This window comes from Peromyscus eremicus, chromosome 5, assembly GCF_949786415.1.
Source record: "Peromyscus eremicus chromosome 5, PerEre_H2_v1, whole genome shotgun sequence".
Classification (NCBI taxonomy): domain Eukaryota; kingdom Metazoa; phylum Chordata; class Mammalia; order Rodentia; family Cricetidae; genus Peromyscus; species Peromyscus eremicus.
In genome coordinates, this window is record NC_081420.1 from 14,611,516 (window position 1) to 14,626,338 (window position 14,823).

Consider the following 14,823-nt stretch of genomic DNA (forward strand, 5'->3'; position numbering starts at 1 on the left):
TGTCACTGCCCACCTCTTGGGATTGAGGGGACTGGGCTAAAGGGTCATTGTTGCCCCATCTCCCTCCTGACTGCAGGACTGAGGGTCTCCATTGTTTAATGGAGTCGTCAGTAGGGTCAGGTCTCTTGGGTTTCTTTGTTGAGGGAGATACCTGGTCCAGAGCCCATGGGTTATACTGAGGTGTGTTCTATTGGATGGGGGCTTTGATCTGACCCAGAGTACCCCATGTTGATGTATGCACACTTCTTTCTAAAGAAGGCCGTGAGTCTCTGGAACTCCGGTTCACTCTGACTGCTGGTGCATCGCAGGCTAGCCACCTTATCCTCCCTTCACCAAGTCTCTTGTAGCATTTAGGTGTGGCCTTGTAGGCTAGCATCAGCTGTCGGGTACTCAGACCTGCTCTGTCCAGTGTGGCCTCAACCACTCACATGTACCATTTGAGAAGGTCACAGTGAAAGACAGGCTGTCTCTAGGCATTGTGGCTACCTCTCAGACTCACTGGGAAGCCCAAGTGGGCAGCTTGTGTTGGATGTACAGCTAGGTGGTGTTACCCGAGGTGTCTATCCTCCCTCTGTTTTCTCTCCCACAGTCAGTTAGGTAACACCTGACTGTTGCTTCTCCCTTCAGGGGCTGCTTATAGATCTATGAAAATGTCCCCTCCTCTCCTGTCCTCCCAAGCGCTGGTACTGTAGCCAGCTCTGTCCTGACTCCACAGTGACTTGACCTGCTTATGAGATGGAGATTGTATGGAGCGGGATAGAGAGGGACTCCCTGTGTAGGTGGGGGGACCTCCACAGGTGGCATCTGTGAGAAGAAAGGCCTGGTGGCCACAGTGGTCTCTGTGAGGCCCGAGGCCACTAGAGAAGTTTATGGTGTCAGCCATGCCTATGTGTCTCCCATCCACTCACTCTGTGGTCTAGCAATTGGTCCAGACTCAGCCCACATCTTCATCACCTGTGCCATATCATGGGCCAGGCCTCAGAAGAGCTGCTATGTCTGGATCACTGTCTGTGTCACACACCATCCCCTACTAACGTCTGTTCTCCTGGTCTTTATGTGTCCTTCCCTGGACCTTTCCTTTGTGCTAGGTGGTGACAGACCTGCTGGTCCCCACAATGGTCCTCTCTGCTCTGTGACATCTTTATTCCGGGAGATGGTCGCCTCCTGAAACTCAAGCCCCAGAGTAGGGACAGTAGGGTGCACAGAACCTGCCCTCCAACTGCCCCACTGTGCTCCGGCAAGGATGGGGGCTTCCTGTTTAGTGAGGTGGCTGCTGGTCCTGATGTAGCATGTGGGAATACAGGTTCCAGGTCTCGTAAGTGTTTGTTGGGAAGGAGGGTGAAATGTCCCCTCCATGGCTTGCAGACCTCTTCTGTCTTCTTCTAATTGAGTGGAGACGTTCTCAGAGTCCCTGGACATACGTCAGAAGATGGGCAGACTTATGCCAGACCCTGATTCTCTCCTGAGATAATTAAAATTCCCCAGTAGGTGCCTGGTACTGCTGGGGAAACCTCTCCATGGTGCAGAAAAGACACATTTTCAAAGAAGTTTGTTTTCTGTTTGGTCACACCTGTGCATTATTAATTCATAATGGTCATCCAGTTCTGAAGAAGCACCTAGGCCCCAGAATCTTAGGTAACAAGAATTTTATTTAAAGAGCTATATCTCAGAATCTACAACTTTATGCTGGGGAGGGCTAGGAGAGTGTTAGAAGAGATTCAGAAACACTGCATTATCAGGTTTTGCAGAAGCGAAACTGGATTCAACCGGAGTGGGAGGCAACCTTGCGAATGGACTTACTTGTGAAGTGGCTGATGGAGAGCTGTCTGCCACTTGGATCCCATGGGAGACATTTCAGATTGAGAGAGAGTTGGTATTTCCAGAGTGTTGGAAATGGGAGAGGGACCTTGATGAAGCCACTCCTGATACCCAAACTTCTGGATTTATTGCTTGCATGAACCAATAAGTCATTTAAAATAGCAAGCCCTGATAAGTTGGCATTTCGATGTTTGTACTAAAAATTAATCTAAATAACTTGCTCTACAGTGCGGCTTGCTTCCTCTTGGTGAGGGGACATATCTTTCCGTCCGTGACTGGCTGGAGTCCTAGGATCAGGAGTTTGGCCTAGAGCAAGGCCTTGAGTCACCTGACACCTGTGGTCCTCTCTCTGCCCCATCCCTTCCTTCTGAAGAAAACAGCATTATTTTCAAAGGCAGCAAGGCGCCAGACATTCAAGTACAAGTTTCTGCCTCAGATAACCGAACTTCTTGGTGCTCTTGACAAAGAAGGCTAAGTATGAGGCGTGCTTGCTGGTGCCTTTCCTGAATCTTGAGCCCTCGATCTGCGCACATGCTGGACTCCCACGGTGGACAGTGGGACACAGATCGATGGCTGGAGTCTCTTTCAAAGACTGACTCTAGGTGCATATCACCCACTCTCTTGATTTCTGGGTCATAGCCTGTATCCACTGTTTTTATCTGATAGCTGTGAGGAGCTCTTAGACCGTGATGGCAATGTCATTTCTTAAACATGGATTGGCAGGTACACCCTGGCTCCTCGGTGATACACTTGACTGTTGCCAGGATGAGGCTAAGAGGGGTCGGGGTTCATCCTTGCAGCTGGTATAGGAGGGAACAGAACTAGAAGCTTTCTCATCCTTGCAGCTGGTATAGGAGGGAACAGAACTAGAAGCTTTCTCCCCTGGCCGTAGGGGTACCAGATATAGACTGAGCCATCCACAGACCGTCACCCACTGCTGTCCAGGGCCAGTCCCCAGCCTCATTTCATTATGTCCTCCCAGAGGTCTCTTTCTGCAGAGATACTGGCCCTGTCTGTGCCTTGCGCAGAGTGGGGATCACAGTTCTCCCAGGCTGCCTGCAGATAGGGTTCTGTTTGGGGGCTGGGTGCCCTGGCTGGCATTGCCCACTTGTCCTTTCAGCCTTATTTTTGTCTCAGTGGGTAATTGAGTGTTTACTTTCTCGTCTGTTGGTAGCTTTCCCCTAAGGTTTTTTTGCTTGCTTAGATCCTGGCCTGGAGCAGAGCTTGGAGATAGAGTGGTGCACCCTCTCAGACATTGTACCCTCTACCCTCATCCAGCCCACAGACTTCTAGATCACATACCTTCTCCTGCTTCAAACTATGAGAGTGATGCAAGCATGCACTGGCCCCAGCAAGGGTAGTAGACCTGGTTCAAACCCTGGGAACCTGAGAGTGGAGGAAGGACCTGTATTCCAGGACGATGTGGAGTGTGCAGGGACACTGAGCCTTTCTGGAATACTGGGGTACCTCAGGAGGTGAGGGGACAGAAGTGACACAGGTGTGCAGTTGCAGCTTTGTGCTACCTGACCAGATAGATGCCTGCTGGCCCCAGGATGGTGGCAGCACTGGGTGTCACACTTGGTGACATGAGGGAGATGAATCTTTGAGTAGGTCTGAAGCTCTTCCAGGGATCTCCAACCCCATTCTGTCAAACTAGTTGGAGTCCAAACTGGGCCTAGTCTCCTCCCTACATAGGACAGACAGCTCTAGACCCAGACTCCAGAGCCTTTATTTGCTTAAAAAAAAGATTATTGGGAGCTGGAGAGTTGGCTGAGCAGTTAAGAGCACTTGTTCTTGCAAAGGACTGGGTCAATTCCTAGCACCCATATGATGGCTCACAACTGTTTGTAACTCCAGTTGCAGGGGATCTAACACCCTCCTTTGACCTCAGCAGGTACTGGGCATGCACATGGTACACAGACAGACATGCAGAGCAAAATACCCATATATATATAAATTAAAAAAAAAGTGACTGTACCGGATTAGGTGAGGTCGTTTTCATGGAAACATGTGATATACTTTGAGCGTATTTCCCCATCCTCCCCTCCCCTTTGGGGCCCCTTCTCTTCCTAGTGGATCCCTTTGTTCTCCTGGTCAGTCTCACTTCTCCTCTGTGTCACCTGGATGCATATGTTTATGCGTCTGCATGGATTTGAGCACCCACAGACGAGAGCAGACCTGTCATACTGTCCTCTGTGAAGACATAGTTCTCTTCTATGACTATTCCAGTTACATCAGGGTTCTACAGATAACACATCTTCATTCTTCTTCATGGCTTAAAAAAAAATTCCTCTCATGTTCCTTTGGTTTGACTCAGACCACAAGCACATCCTCTGGAAAGAGGCTTGCCACCAGTTATACTGTGCCAGTGCTAGCCAGTGCTAGCCAGTGCTAGCCAGTGCTAGCCTGTGCTAGCCAGCCCTGCTACCGAAGCCTGAGCGTGGCTCTCAACCTCTCTCGGTCCTCAGAAGCCGTGGTTCTCTTGCCTTGCTACAGAAAGACACTGCACTCTTCCAGGAACAGAAGCCGTGTCCCTCGTGGGCCTGGCTCCCTCCGTCATCACCCACTGGGGCTGTAGTGATGGCGCCGTGGCCCTGGGCTGCTGCTACTGGAGTGGCCCTGCCAACACTGCACTTTCTAGGCAGCAACCTCCGAGACAGGGTTTCTCTGTGTAGTTCTGGCTGTCCTGGAACTTGCTCTGTAGACCAGGCTGGCCTCAAACTCACAGAGACCCACCTGCCCCCACCTCCCAAGTGCTGGGATATTAGTGTGCACCACCACTGTCCAGCAACCTCTGACTTTAATATCAAAAGCCCCCTCTGATGTGTGTCTCCAGGTTGCCCTGAACCATGGATTAAGCCAACCAGAAACAGGTCATCTGATCACCTGGGTTGTCAGACCTGAGCACCCCTGAATGGCCCTCTCCCCACCTTAGAGGCTGCCGTTTTGACTCTCCTTTGCGTGACCAACCAGTGGTGGAGTTATGGGCGAGGATGACTTGCATAACCCAGTGAGAGTGGGCCGTGCTCAGAAGAGCTCGTGAGATCCAATCTTAAATGACCAAGAGGCATGGCACCTTGGTAAAACATCCTGGTGGCATGGAACCGATAATAAGGTCTCTGCCCCACTTCCTGTCCCTCTCCTAGAGGCAGCATGGCTAACGACCTTTGACTTGGATGTCTTTATCACTTCTAGCTATTTGGCATCAGTAGTGGTGTGCCAGGCCCTGGGTTCTGTAACTAGCAATGCATGCACACCCATACATGCGTGCACGCGCACTCTCATGGGGAAGACAGTAATGGACTGTAGCCTATGCAAGGCGCCGTCTCCCGCTTCCTGTTTGTGTTAGTTTTGTTATTTACAACTTGGGCATTGCACTTTGAGCCATATGCTGCTGTTGGTCGATGATGGATACTGTAAAATAACTTAGACTTTAATGGTGCCCTGAGGCTTCTCTCAAGTCCCTAACTAGACCCATGGGAAGGGAACTGGAGACAGACTGTTGCTGCCCTGAGAAGGCTTTGTGGGGATGCCGAGCCTGCCAGGATCCATCGTCTTCTCAGCTGCCTCATCAGTGACGCCAAAGGTCAATTCAGCTAGATTCCTTTGTATGTGTTTGCATAGGTGTGAGTGGGTGTGGTTTCTGCACATGTATCTGCGTGTAGGTGCGTGTGCCCTTGTAGAGGCTGGAGGAGGATGTTGGGGGTCCTGCTCTGTCACTCTCCTTGTTCACTTGAGATAGGCTTCCTCACTGAACCTGGAGCTGGGCTGGTGGACAAACAAGCTTTTTAACCTTCCCATAGCTCCCATAGCACTGTGTGTAGGGGGCCCAGATGCATACAACCTACCTGCCCTTTTACATAGGTGCTGGGGATTTGAACTCATGCTTGCACAACAAGCTCCTTTGCCTGATGAGTTGTTTCCCCAACCCGGACACATCCATTTCTGTTTGCAGTAGCTCAGTTCATCTAGAGGGCATGGGAAGTCACCTTTGAGTTCCTACATGTGGGAAAATGAGTCTGGTTGCCTAGATAGGTGTGCATTTGGCTGGGTATAGAATTCCTAGTCGGCACTTTGAAGAGGCTGCTGCCCTCCCCACAGCCAGTATCGCTGATTCCACTCACTGTCGCCTGGGCCATTTCTTCGCAGATAGGAAATTTTTTCAGGCCTCAGGATTCTGAGGTTTCACTGGGACAGAGCTGGAGGGTGGGTCAGTTTTCATTTACTGACCTGACCTCAGTAGGCCCTTTCGTCCTAAATCATCCTCCTTTTAATTCAGGGAAATGCTATTCTGCTGTGCCTGTTTCAGGATGGATGTCTCTCCTCAGAGCCACAGTTCCATAGTTGTCTTCCAGGTAGTTCTTTCGTGTCTCTTAATATTTCTTCTTCTTTTTTTTCCTTTTAGACTTACCTTTCTCATTTGGTCTTTGGATAGTTTTAACTTTTTATTTTTTGTTACATTTTAAGAATTGAAGTGTAATTTATAATCAGTGAAATATGCATGTTTTAAAAATTCAAGTTGGGGCCTGGGGAGGTGGCTCAGTTGTTTAACCACTCACCATAAATGCATGCATTAGGACAAGAGTTTACATCTGTTGTATAGCGGGTAGGTAAACTGGATGGGTGGAGCAGCCTACTTTTAATCCCAGCACATGGGAGACCGAGACAGAAAATCCCTGGAGCAAACTGCTTAGCTAGACTAGACAAATAAATCAGTGAACTCTGGTTTAAAGAGACCCTGTCTGAGTATATAAGGTGGAGAGTGATTGAGAAAGATAGCCAAGGCCAGATGGGTGTGGTAGCTCACCCCTTCAATCCCAGTGCTCACAGAGGCAGAGGCAGGCCAGTCAGGGCTACATAGAGAGACCTTGTCTCAACCCACACCACCCCCAAAAGAAAGCAACTGTCAGTCTCTGGCTTTCATATACATGCACACCTGAACACATGCACATACACACACTAAACAAGCGTGAGTTGGGCTGTGGCTGTAGCTCAGTGGTAGGGCATTTGAGTAGCAAGCACAAGGCTTGCTACTTGGGGATGATTCCATCCCATTCTTCCCAAACTAACAAAAAACATCTTTCATGGCCCCCCTCCCCGCCAGCCACCCACCAGGTTCTCAGTTCCAGATCCTGCCCACTCCAGAGGCAGCCACTGTTCTGAAGGTGACCCCTTTGTTGTTAGTCTGTCTATCTGTTCCCTATCAAAATGGGTTCCCACTAGACACGTGCTTTGTCTCGCTTCTTTAGTTCAGACTGGTGCTTTTGAGATTCACACAGAATGTTTTTCAGCCAAGGGGTTTCTCCCCTTCCAGTTGCTGAGGTGTACTGCTTTTGTGGGAGTGCCACCACAGTGTGTCTGTTTATCTGGTGGGATCCTTCAGCCGAGTCTAGGTGGGGCTATGGTGGAGCTGCCCGCCTGCCCATCTTTCGAGGATTTGTGTTTCCTTTCTCTCTGTGGGTCTTCTCTAGGAGGGGAGTGATGGGACCCAGAGCTGGTAGGAAGCTGCTGAGGGATCTTGGCCATTTTTGTAGGTTATTTGGTGAGGCATCTGTCTGTCTGTCTGCATCAGTTACGGAAGCTCTTTCTCCATTCAGGGGCCGAGTCCTTTGTCAGATGTGTATATTGGGAATGGTTTCTCACAGTGTGTAGCTTTTCTCTCATTATCTTAGATAAATAGTCATTTTAATGAGTGGAACATGTTACCATTTTATTGTCTAGATTAGAGAGTAACTTTTATTGTACTTATTATTTCATTGGATTATGGAATATTTTATATTAAACAAGGCCAGCCCAGCTTTCAAAATTTCTAAGAACTCTTTTCTGGATGGTTCCTTATAAAATAGAAGTTTGCTCTTGTATAAGCAGGTCCAAATTCTGGGTGATCATGAGAAGAACCTTATTTAGATGTTTTTGAAGTCTATGAATGATTGTCTTTCTGATGCTGGCTGCACTGATCATTTCTCTTGGCTGTTTGGCTTTGTTGATGATGGCTACTGTCTAGTCCCACTGATGAGGGTCTGGCCTAATGGGTACAGCTACCATGTGGGGAATAATTTCTTAACACAGTGACGGTTGTCATGACCCTATGGGCCACTGCTTCTATTGGACTCTGGCTTGACATTGTGTGAGGCTTCCAAAAGGATCCTGGGAATCTTTGCTTATATTTCCTTTCAGCTCTGATCTCTCTCTGGTCTTTCTCAAACCACCTGCTTCCTGTCTCCTGGAATTCCTCCAAGTTTCTGTGCTCTGTGTTTGGTTGTGTTAACAATTTCCTTTGGAAATATAGACACCTCTCTTCTCACACACTTGCGGCCCTGGGGTGTGTGGCCAGGGAGACGGGACTAGAAGGTGACTTTGGGCACCACTTTGGTGGAGTTGAGAAGGTCTCACTGTGCTTATAGAGTGGGGAGAGGTCACCCTGAGGCCCATGACTGGTGGCATCTTATGAGATGAGCTTGGAAGCACAGAGCAGCACTTGGGGACATGTGAGCTCTTTGGGTTTGTTTTGAGTGCTCCAGGGTGAGAATCCGTTTGGATTTGGGAAAGGGAAGGGCCAGGGTCTTGGTAGGCTGCAGGGGTTAATGAGGCAGGAGCTAAGGCAGAGGGCAGAACTCACATACCTGATGAAAGTTCCAAGATAGCAATGAGGTTTGGTTTTGGCGTTTTTTCCATTTGAGACAGGCTTTCATGTAGCCCAGGCTAACCTCTAATTCGATATATAGCTGAAGATAAACTTAAACTTCTGATCCTCCTGCCTCTACCTCCCAAGTACTGTGTGGGCCACCAGGCCTTGTTCATTGAGTGCTGAGGGTTGAACAACAGGGCTTTGTGCATGGTAGGTAAACGTTGTGTGCACTGAGCTATGTGCCTAGACCTACAATGATAGGTGTTTACAGCTCTGTTGTAAACTTTGGGACAGCAGATTAGTTCTGATGCCTTGGCTAGGCACCATGGCACAAGGCCAGGTGAAGCATGTTTCTTCCTGCTCCAAGGGCCGGCTGCCTGCTCTCAGGATTGGCTTTGCCAAGTCAGTCCTCCATCATCTCAGTGCTGGTCTCTGGCATGTGTCATCTCCCCTCCGCTGAGGTCTCCTGGGTCTTGAGCACCTCCCCGCACTGTGTATACTTAGAAGCAAATGGACATTTCATCCCTATAACAAGTACTCTGAGAGTGAGTGATCACTGGAGAGAGCAGAGGCCTCTGAGGTGTTTGAAATGAAAAAGTGCAAAAGCTCAGCAGCATAGCTCGTGAGCTGCTTCTGGCTTCCTGGAGCAGTTTCTAACAGAGGGGCCCCCGGCAGGGGCTGTATCTGGGGTTGTGGGGCCCAGGGGGCTGGCTGTGGTGTGCCACTTGTCACTGTCAAAGGATAGATCCTACTACGTGTCACTGCTGGGGAATGGCATGCCTCTGAGGCTTCTCCTGCTGCCCCTACACCTGCTGCACTCTCCTGGAAGAAGGGAGAGTGGCCGACAAGGCCCAGAGCACAACCCACCCAGTGCACCTGTCTCCGGCTCTAGGACCGGAAGCTCACCAAGCTTGAACGGCAGCGGTTCAAAGAGGAGGCGGAGATGTTGAAAGGCCTGCAGCACCCCAACATCGTGCGCTTCTATGACTTCTGGGAGTCCAGCGCCAAGGGCAAGCGCTGTATCGTGCTGGTAACGGAGCTGATGACCTCGGGGACACTGAAGACGTAAGTGCTGCACACGGGTGGGCTGGGGTAGCCTTGGGCGCAGGGCTGTGGTAGCTAGAGTAACAGAGGTGTTGGAATGCTTGGGCCAATCTGACTGGTGTCTGTGTTTCAGAATATCTCTTTTGAGTGATATTCTTTCTCTAGGCCATGGGAAGCCCATTCCCCAAGTGAGAAGAATCAAACCTAGTCCTGACATTTGGCTCTCTCTGGCTTCTTGTGACAAATGAGACTGGTTCTCATGACCATATGTTTGTTCCCACTCTCCCTTTCTGTGTGGGATACTGGAAGGCTGTTTAGTTCCCAGTGATATGGTTCCTTGTTTCTGACCAATGTCTGTTTACCTAGAGGCCAGCCTGGCATGCTCTAGTGTCCTGGAAGCATAATGCAGATGTTAAGGGCCAAACATAACACAGCAAGGGGTTGAGAGCTAGGTGACCATGGCAGTTTGTCACTGTTCCCTGAGGTCTGCACTAAGGGGATGTCCCCTCTGGGTGGCCATAGCTTGGGTTCCTCTGAATCATTTTAACCCTGAGGCCCTAAGGAGGACTTTGTCCTCTGCCTCTGGGCAGCTTCACTCTCATGTGAAGATTCGGTGAGGAAAATTCTAATTCCCATCCTCACCTCTCACTTCCTCCTGGGTGAAACCAGGGCTCATCACATGGGTGGCTTGTTGCATGAATAGCCTGGCCTTCTTGACCTTCGACTGGAGGTATTCCTCTGTCACTCATACTCTAGTCTGGGACCCTGCCCCATTTGGTGCCTTCTTATTACATCCAGGAGATTAAGGCTATGCTTGGCATGGTTTGGTAGCAAGGTCTCCAGGGCAAAGAGCCGTGAAGGCTGTGGTCCTGGGTCAACGCCTGCTCCAGGCCTGGATCCGGCTGAGCCACCCTGGGTAGGAGAAGAGCTGTTGGCATTTTTCCTTTCCCTTCACTGCCTGCCATGTAGCTGCCAAGTGCATGTGGCTAGGCTTTGCCAGATGGGGGCTTCCCAGGGGCAGCAGCAGGTGAGCTGCTTGGTGAGCTCTGCCCTTCCTCCAGGTACCTGAAGCGGTTCAAGGTGATGAAGCCCAAGGTACTGAGAAGCTGGTGCCGGCAGATCCTGAAAGGCCTGCTGTTCCTGCATACAAGGACACCCCCAATCATTCACCGAGACCTCAAGTGTGACAACATCTTCATCACGGGACCCACTGGCTCTGTGAAGATTGGTGACTTGGGCCTGGCCACCCTTAAAAGAGCATCATTTGCCAAAAGTGTGATAGGTGAGCCTGTTTCTTCCCCCTAGGCCCATAGGGGAACCACATGGCATTCAAGGAGCCACCGTTACCTGGTTTTGCTCAGACCTGGTACAGAGCATCCAAGCAGTCCCAGGATTCTGGTGACTCGGCCAGAGGACCTGCCTAGTAGAGAACACACTTCTAGCTTGCCTGGAGATACTGGCTTTGCTTCCCACTGAGACTCCTTCTGTCAGACTCAGGGATGTGATGGTCTCTGCATCAGATCCCTAGCTGTGCTAGATACCACCTATGATTGTCTGCCGAGGGTGGTGGGCTAGATGCCAGCTTCAGAGCTGTGGTGGACACTGTGGCTGCTCAGGAGGAGGAAGTAGTATTGCCAGAGAGAAATTACACTGCTTGTAGTAGGTGGCATTGGAGCTGTTCCCCAGCAGTCAGGAAGAGGAGTACCCTAAGGCTGTGGGACACAAAGAAATGACAACTTGGAGTGTCTGAGCAGGAAGATGGATCAGAGGCCCAGCATGGTGTCTACATGGTGTTGGGAGGTGGTGCTGGGGGTTTGGGTCCTTTCTTGTCCTCAGGCCTTGCCTCCAGGCCTCTCCTCCTCTGAGAGAAGTCCATGGCCAACTTTTGGGGGATGGTGCTTGGGGTCCTGAGGATAATAGCCTGCAGCTGTGTGTAAGGATAAGGGGGTCTGAATCATGTGTGCCCAACCTCGAAGTGACTAGCCTATCTCTAAGTGTCCACTAGATACTGGGAAGGATTTTGTGGGCTTTGGAAAAAACCTGTAGAGGGAGGGGCTGCAGGAGCAGTTGCTTTGGGGCTCATAGCTGTCTTGAAGTCAGGTGTGCCCCTCCATCAAGGCTGATTACCCCCATGAACAGGACAAGGGGTGGTTGGCCTCAGGTCCCCATGAATTGCTTGGGAACGAAGACGGCCTGTTGGGTAATCTGGAGACTGCTTTCTTTGCAGTAGTATCGAGGGTAGCTGTCTGGGCAGTGGCCCTGTGGAGTCTAGATCTCTGGTCTCCTTATCCTGGTAGAATAGGGTGGTGGGGAGCTGGGACCGACCTAAGTCTCGGTTTCCTATCTGTGAAAATAGGTGGGACTAGGCTGGAAAGATAGCTAGTAAGAGCACTTGCAGCATAACCATAAGGGCCCGAGTTCAAATCCACAGAACCTAGATTTAAAAAGCGAGGCACTGGGGCTGGAAAGATGACTCAGCAGTTTAGCAGCATATATTGCTCTTCTAGAGGACCCAAGTTTAATTTCCAGCCCCCATGTCAGGTGGCTCCAGAGGATTTGGCTTCTGTTAGCACCCTCACATACGTGGTGCATGCGTACGTGTGTGTGTGTGCACACAGAGACACAGACACCATTTAAAATAATAGTCTATATATTTTTAAGCAAGACATGGTTACATGTACATTTATAACCCCAGCACTGCAGGGATGTGAGAGGATTGCTGGGACTTTCTGGCCACCAGCCTAGTTCCAGGTTCAGAGAGAGATCCTGTCTCAAGGGAGTAGGTGGAGAGTGATAGGGCAGGACACCAGACATCATCTGACTTTTGTGTGTGTACATGTATGCATACAACACGCACGCACGCACGCACGCAAGCACACGCACAGATACCTCTTTACATAAAATGAAGAGAAATGGGTGGGGTTCAGGGCTGTGGGGGTGTTGTACCCTGGCTCTGAGCTCTGGGAAGTTTCTAGTCAGGTTTTGTTTTTCAGACCTTGGATTCCGACAGGTGACAGGAAGGCCCCTCAGGGTCGTGCACCTCAGAAATAAATGTCCAGAGCAAGGTTCATTCCACTTAAGGAAGCTGAGGCCCGTGTTCCACAGCTGTGAACTCTCTGCGTTTTTGGAAATAAGGCTTCACGTTTCTGGCTTGGGTGATAAGAGTGAGTTGAGATGAAGGCTGGGTGTTTCTGGCAGGCCCAGGAAGGCGCTGTAAACCCAGCACTGCAGGCTACATGGGCCTCACATCCTCATAGTGCGTCTCTTGCTGCTTTGGTGGGGCTGGAGATCCCTGTGGCCCCTTTGCATGAATGAAACAGATACAGTAGTGCCTGTGTTGTGGCCAAGGCAGAGCCCTAGGGCTGTGGATGGGCCTAACTCACGGGGGCCTCCTTGGAGGCAGTAGGGAGCAGGGACTAACTGAGACCTTGCTTTACTGATCTCTGAAATAGTGGAGCCAGGTGAAGGCCTATGTGTTCCATCCTGGCGACCAAGGCTCTGGCCTCTGTGGGGAGCACACCCTGGTCCTGAGCTCTGGGCAGTTTCCCAGCAAGTTTTATAAATTTGCCCTTGAAGAGTGAAATGGGAAAAAGGCCAAGGTGAACTGAGGATAGCTATTCTAGCAAGAGCTATAGGTCAGCCCTGGATGGGCTTGGCATGCCAGGTAGAGTAGGAGGAGGCCCAGGCTGTTGGGTCTCATGTGGATGTAACAGGTGAGTACTTAGCAGTTCTAGGCAGTGTACGGTCCACCTAGGAGATGAGAGATGGATTCTGCCTCCCCAGTGAGGAAATGATCAAGGGCTAATTGTTGATTTGTTCTTGTTATAACAAAAATCAGAGAGATAAGGGAAATCTAGGAAATAGAGCTTTTAAGTCCCATGAAGTAAACAATTTGTCTTTCATTACAGACTCGGTGCAATTCTCAGGGGCTGTAGGGTTATTATAGTGTTAGCCTACTCAACTCCTGCCAGGCTTCAGCACACGTTCTCCTGTTCATCGGGGGCGGAGATGCCTTGTAGCCACAGCTGAAGTTACTTCTCCATTAGAAAGCCGAAGGTGGCCAGGGGCTGTACCCGCAGAGGGCTGTACCCGCAGAGGTCTGCCTGACTCTGGCATGAGGAGCTTGGAGAGCAGCGGTGTGAGGAAAGTTCCCTAGCACCTGGCAAAACAGCTGGGCCTAGGGTGGGGGTGGGCCACTGCCACTTTTACTCTCACGTGGACTCGTGTGCAGGGACCTGGGGACGCCTGGCAGATGTGCAAGGCAACCTTGGGCCCACGGTGAGGGACCCTGTGGCTGATGGCAGAACATGAAATGGGTCAGTGGGTGGAACAGACACTTAGACGTGTGCGCGTGCACACAGTGCATCCATGCTCAGGAGTTATTAGGGCCTCCTATCCTGGACCAGAGCTAGTTCCAGCTCAACCCGTTTCCCAGAGCCGGGCTGTCTGGGATACTTTTTGCAGAGCAGGGTCCTTTCTTCTCACTGGTTCCCACAGAGTCCAAACCCAGGGATGATGCTGTCTGTTCACCCTAATGCCACGTGGCCAGCTAGTGAGTAGAGTTTCTGCTAGAAAAGTGGGGGTCCCTACATGTGCTAAGGAGTGACTGGCCCAGCTCCAAGTCCTGGGAGCCTGCTTCTGTCACAGTCCTCCCTAGGGCCCAGGACACACCCCTGGAGTCTCTTTGTTGGCTCCTCTAGCAGGAAAGGGCTTTGTGGTTTCTCCTTGTTATCACAGGACAACTTGTCCCACACAGTCCCTGGCAGAGGCATCATGGGGTGGCATTATGGGCAATAGAAGTGGCCCTGGGGAGGGAGCCCTTCCATCCTGCAACTTGGGGTTTCCGGCCAAGTCAGCTGCCCTGTTCACTGTGTTCCAGCTGCCACCGTGGTGGGCCCTCCTGAGTGACCACTGTGCTCTAGGCCCGTGTAACCCCTCCAGATATGCTGGGGTCCCTAGGATATATGACGGGGTGGGAAGGGCCTGGGCTCTGATCCACTTGTAGGCTACCTCTGCCTGGGACCTCTGTCCCATGCATTTTGTGGCCTAAGAGGTATATTCACTACTCTATGACAGGGGATGGGATGGCACTTAAAAATATTAAAAATCAGCAGTGCCAAAGAATTTCAAGAGCACAAAAGGATGAAAGTTCTCAGAATGAGCGCTCTTCTTGGTCTCTGTCCTTTCTGATGGACTTTTTCTACAGTTCTGTGTTCTTTTACATAAACCCAAACATGCATTTCTGTATGTCTTCAGTTTTTGGTTAGACTCACAATGCCTATTAAACTGAATAATGGGCAAGATACCCCAACACGGGTCAAGATACCCCAACA

The 14,823-nt window shown here is 50.6% G+C and overlaps 1 protein-coding gene across 3 annotated transcripts in view; it reads left to right on the forward strand.

Annotated features, from left to right (window-relative positions):
- The window catches only part of Wnk2 (WNK lysine deficient protein kinase 2), a 113,824-nt gene that overhangs the window by 33,341 nt on the left and 65,660 nt on the right, over positions 1–14,823 (forward strand). For all 3 annotated transcript variants that reach the window (XM_059262982.1, XM_059262983.1, XM_059262981.1), the window contains exons 2-3: positions 9,339–9,511; positions 10,552–10,772. In XM_059262982.1, coding sequence (XP_059118965.1) covers positions 9,339–9,511; positions 10,552–10,772 — 394 coding nt within the window. The remainder of the gene's footprint in view (positions 1–9,338; positions 9,512–10,551; positions 10,773–14,823) is intronic.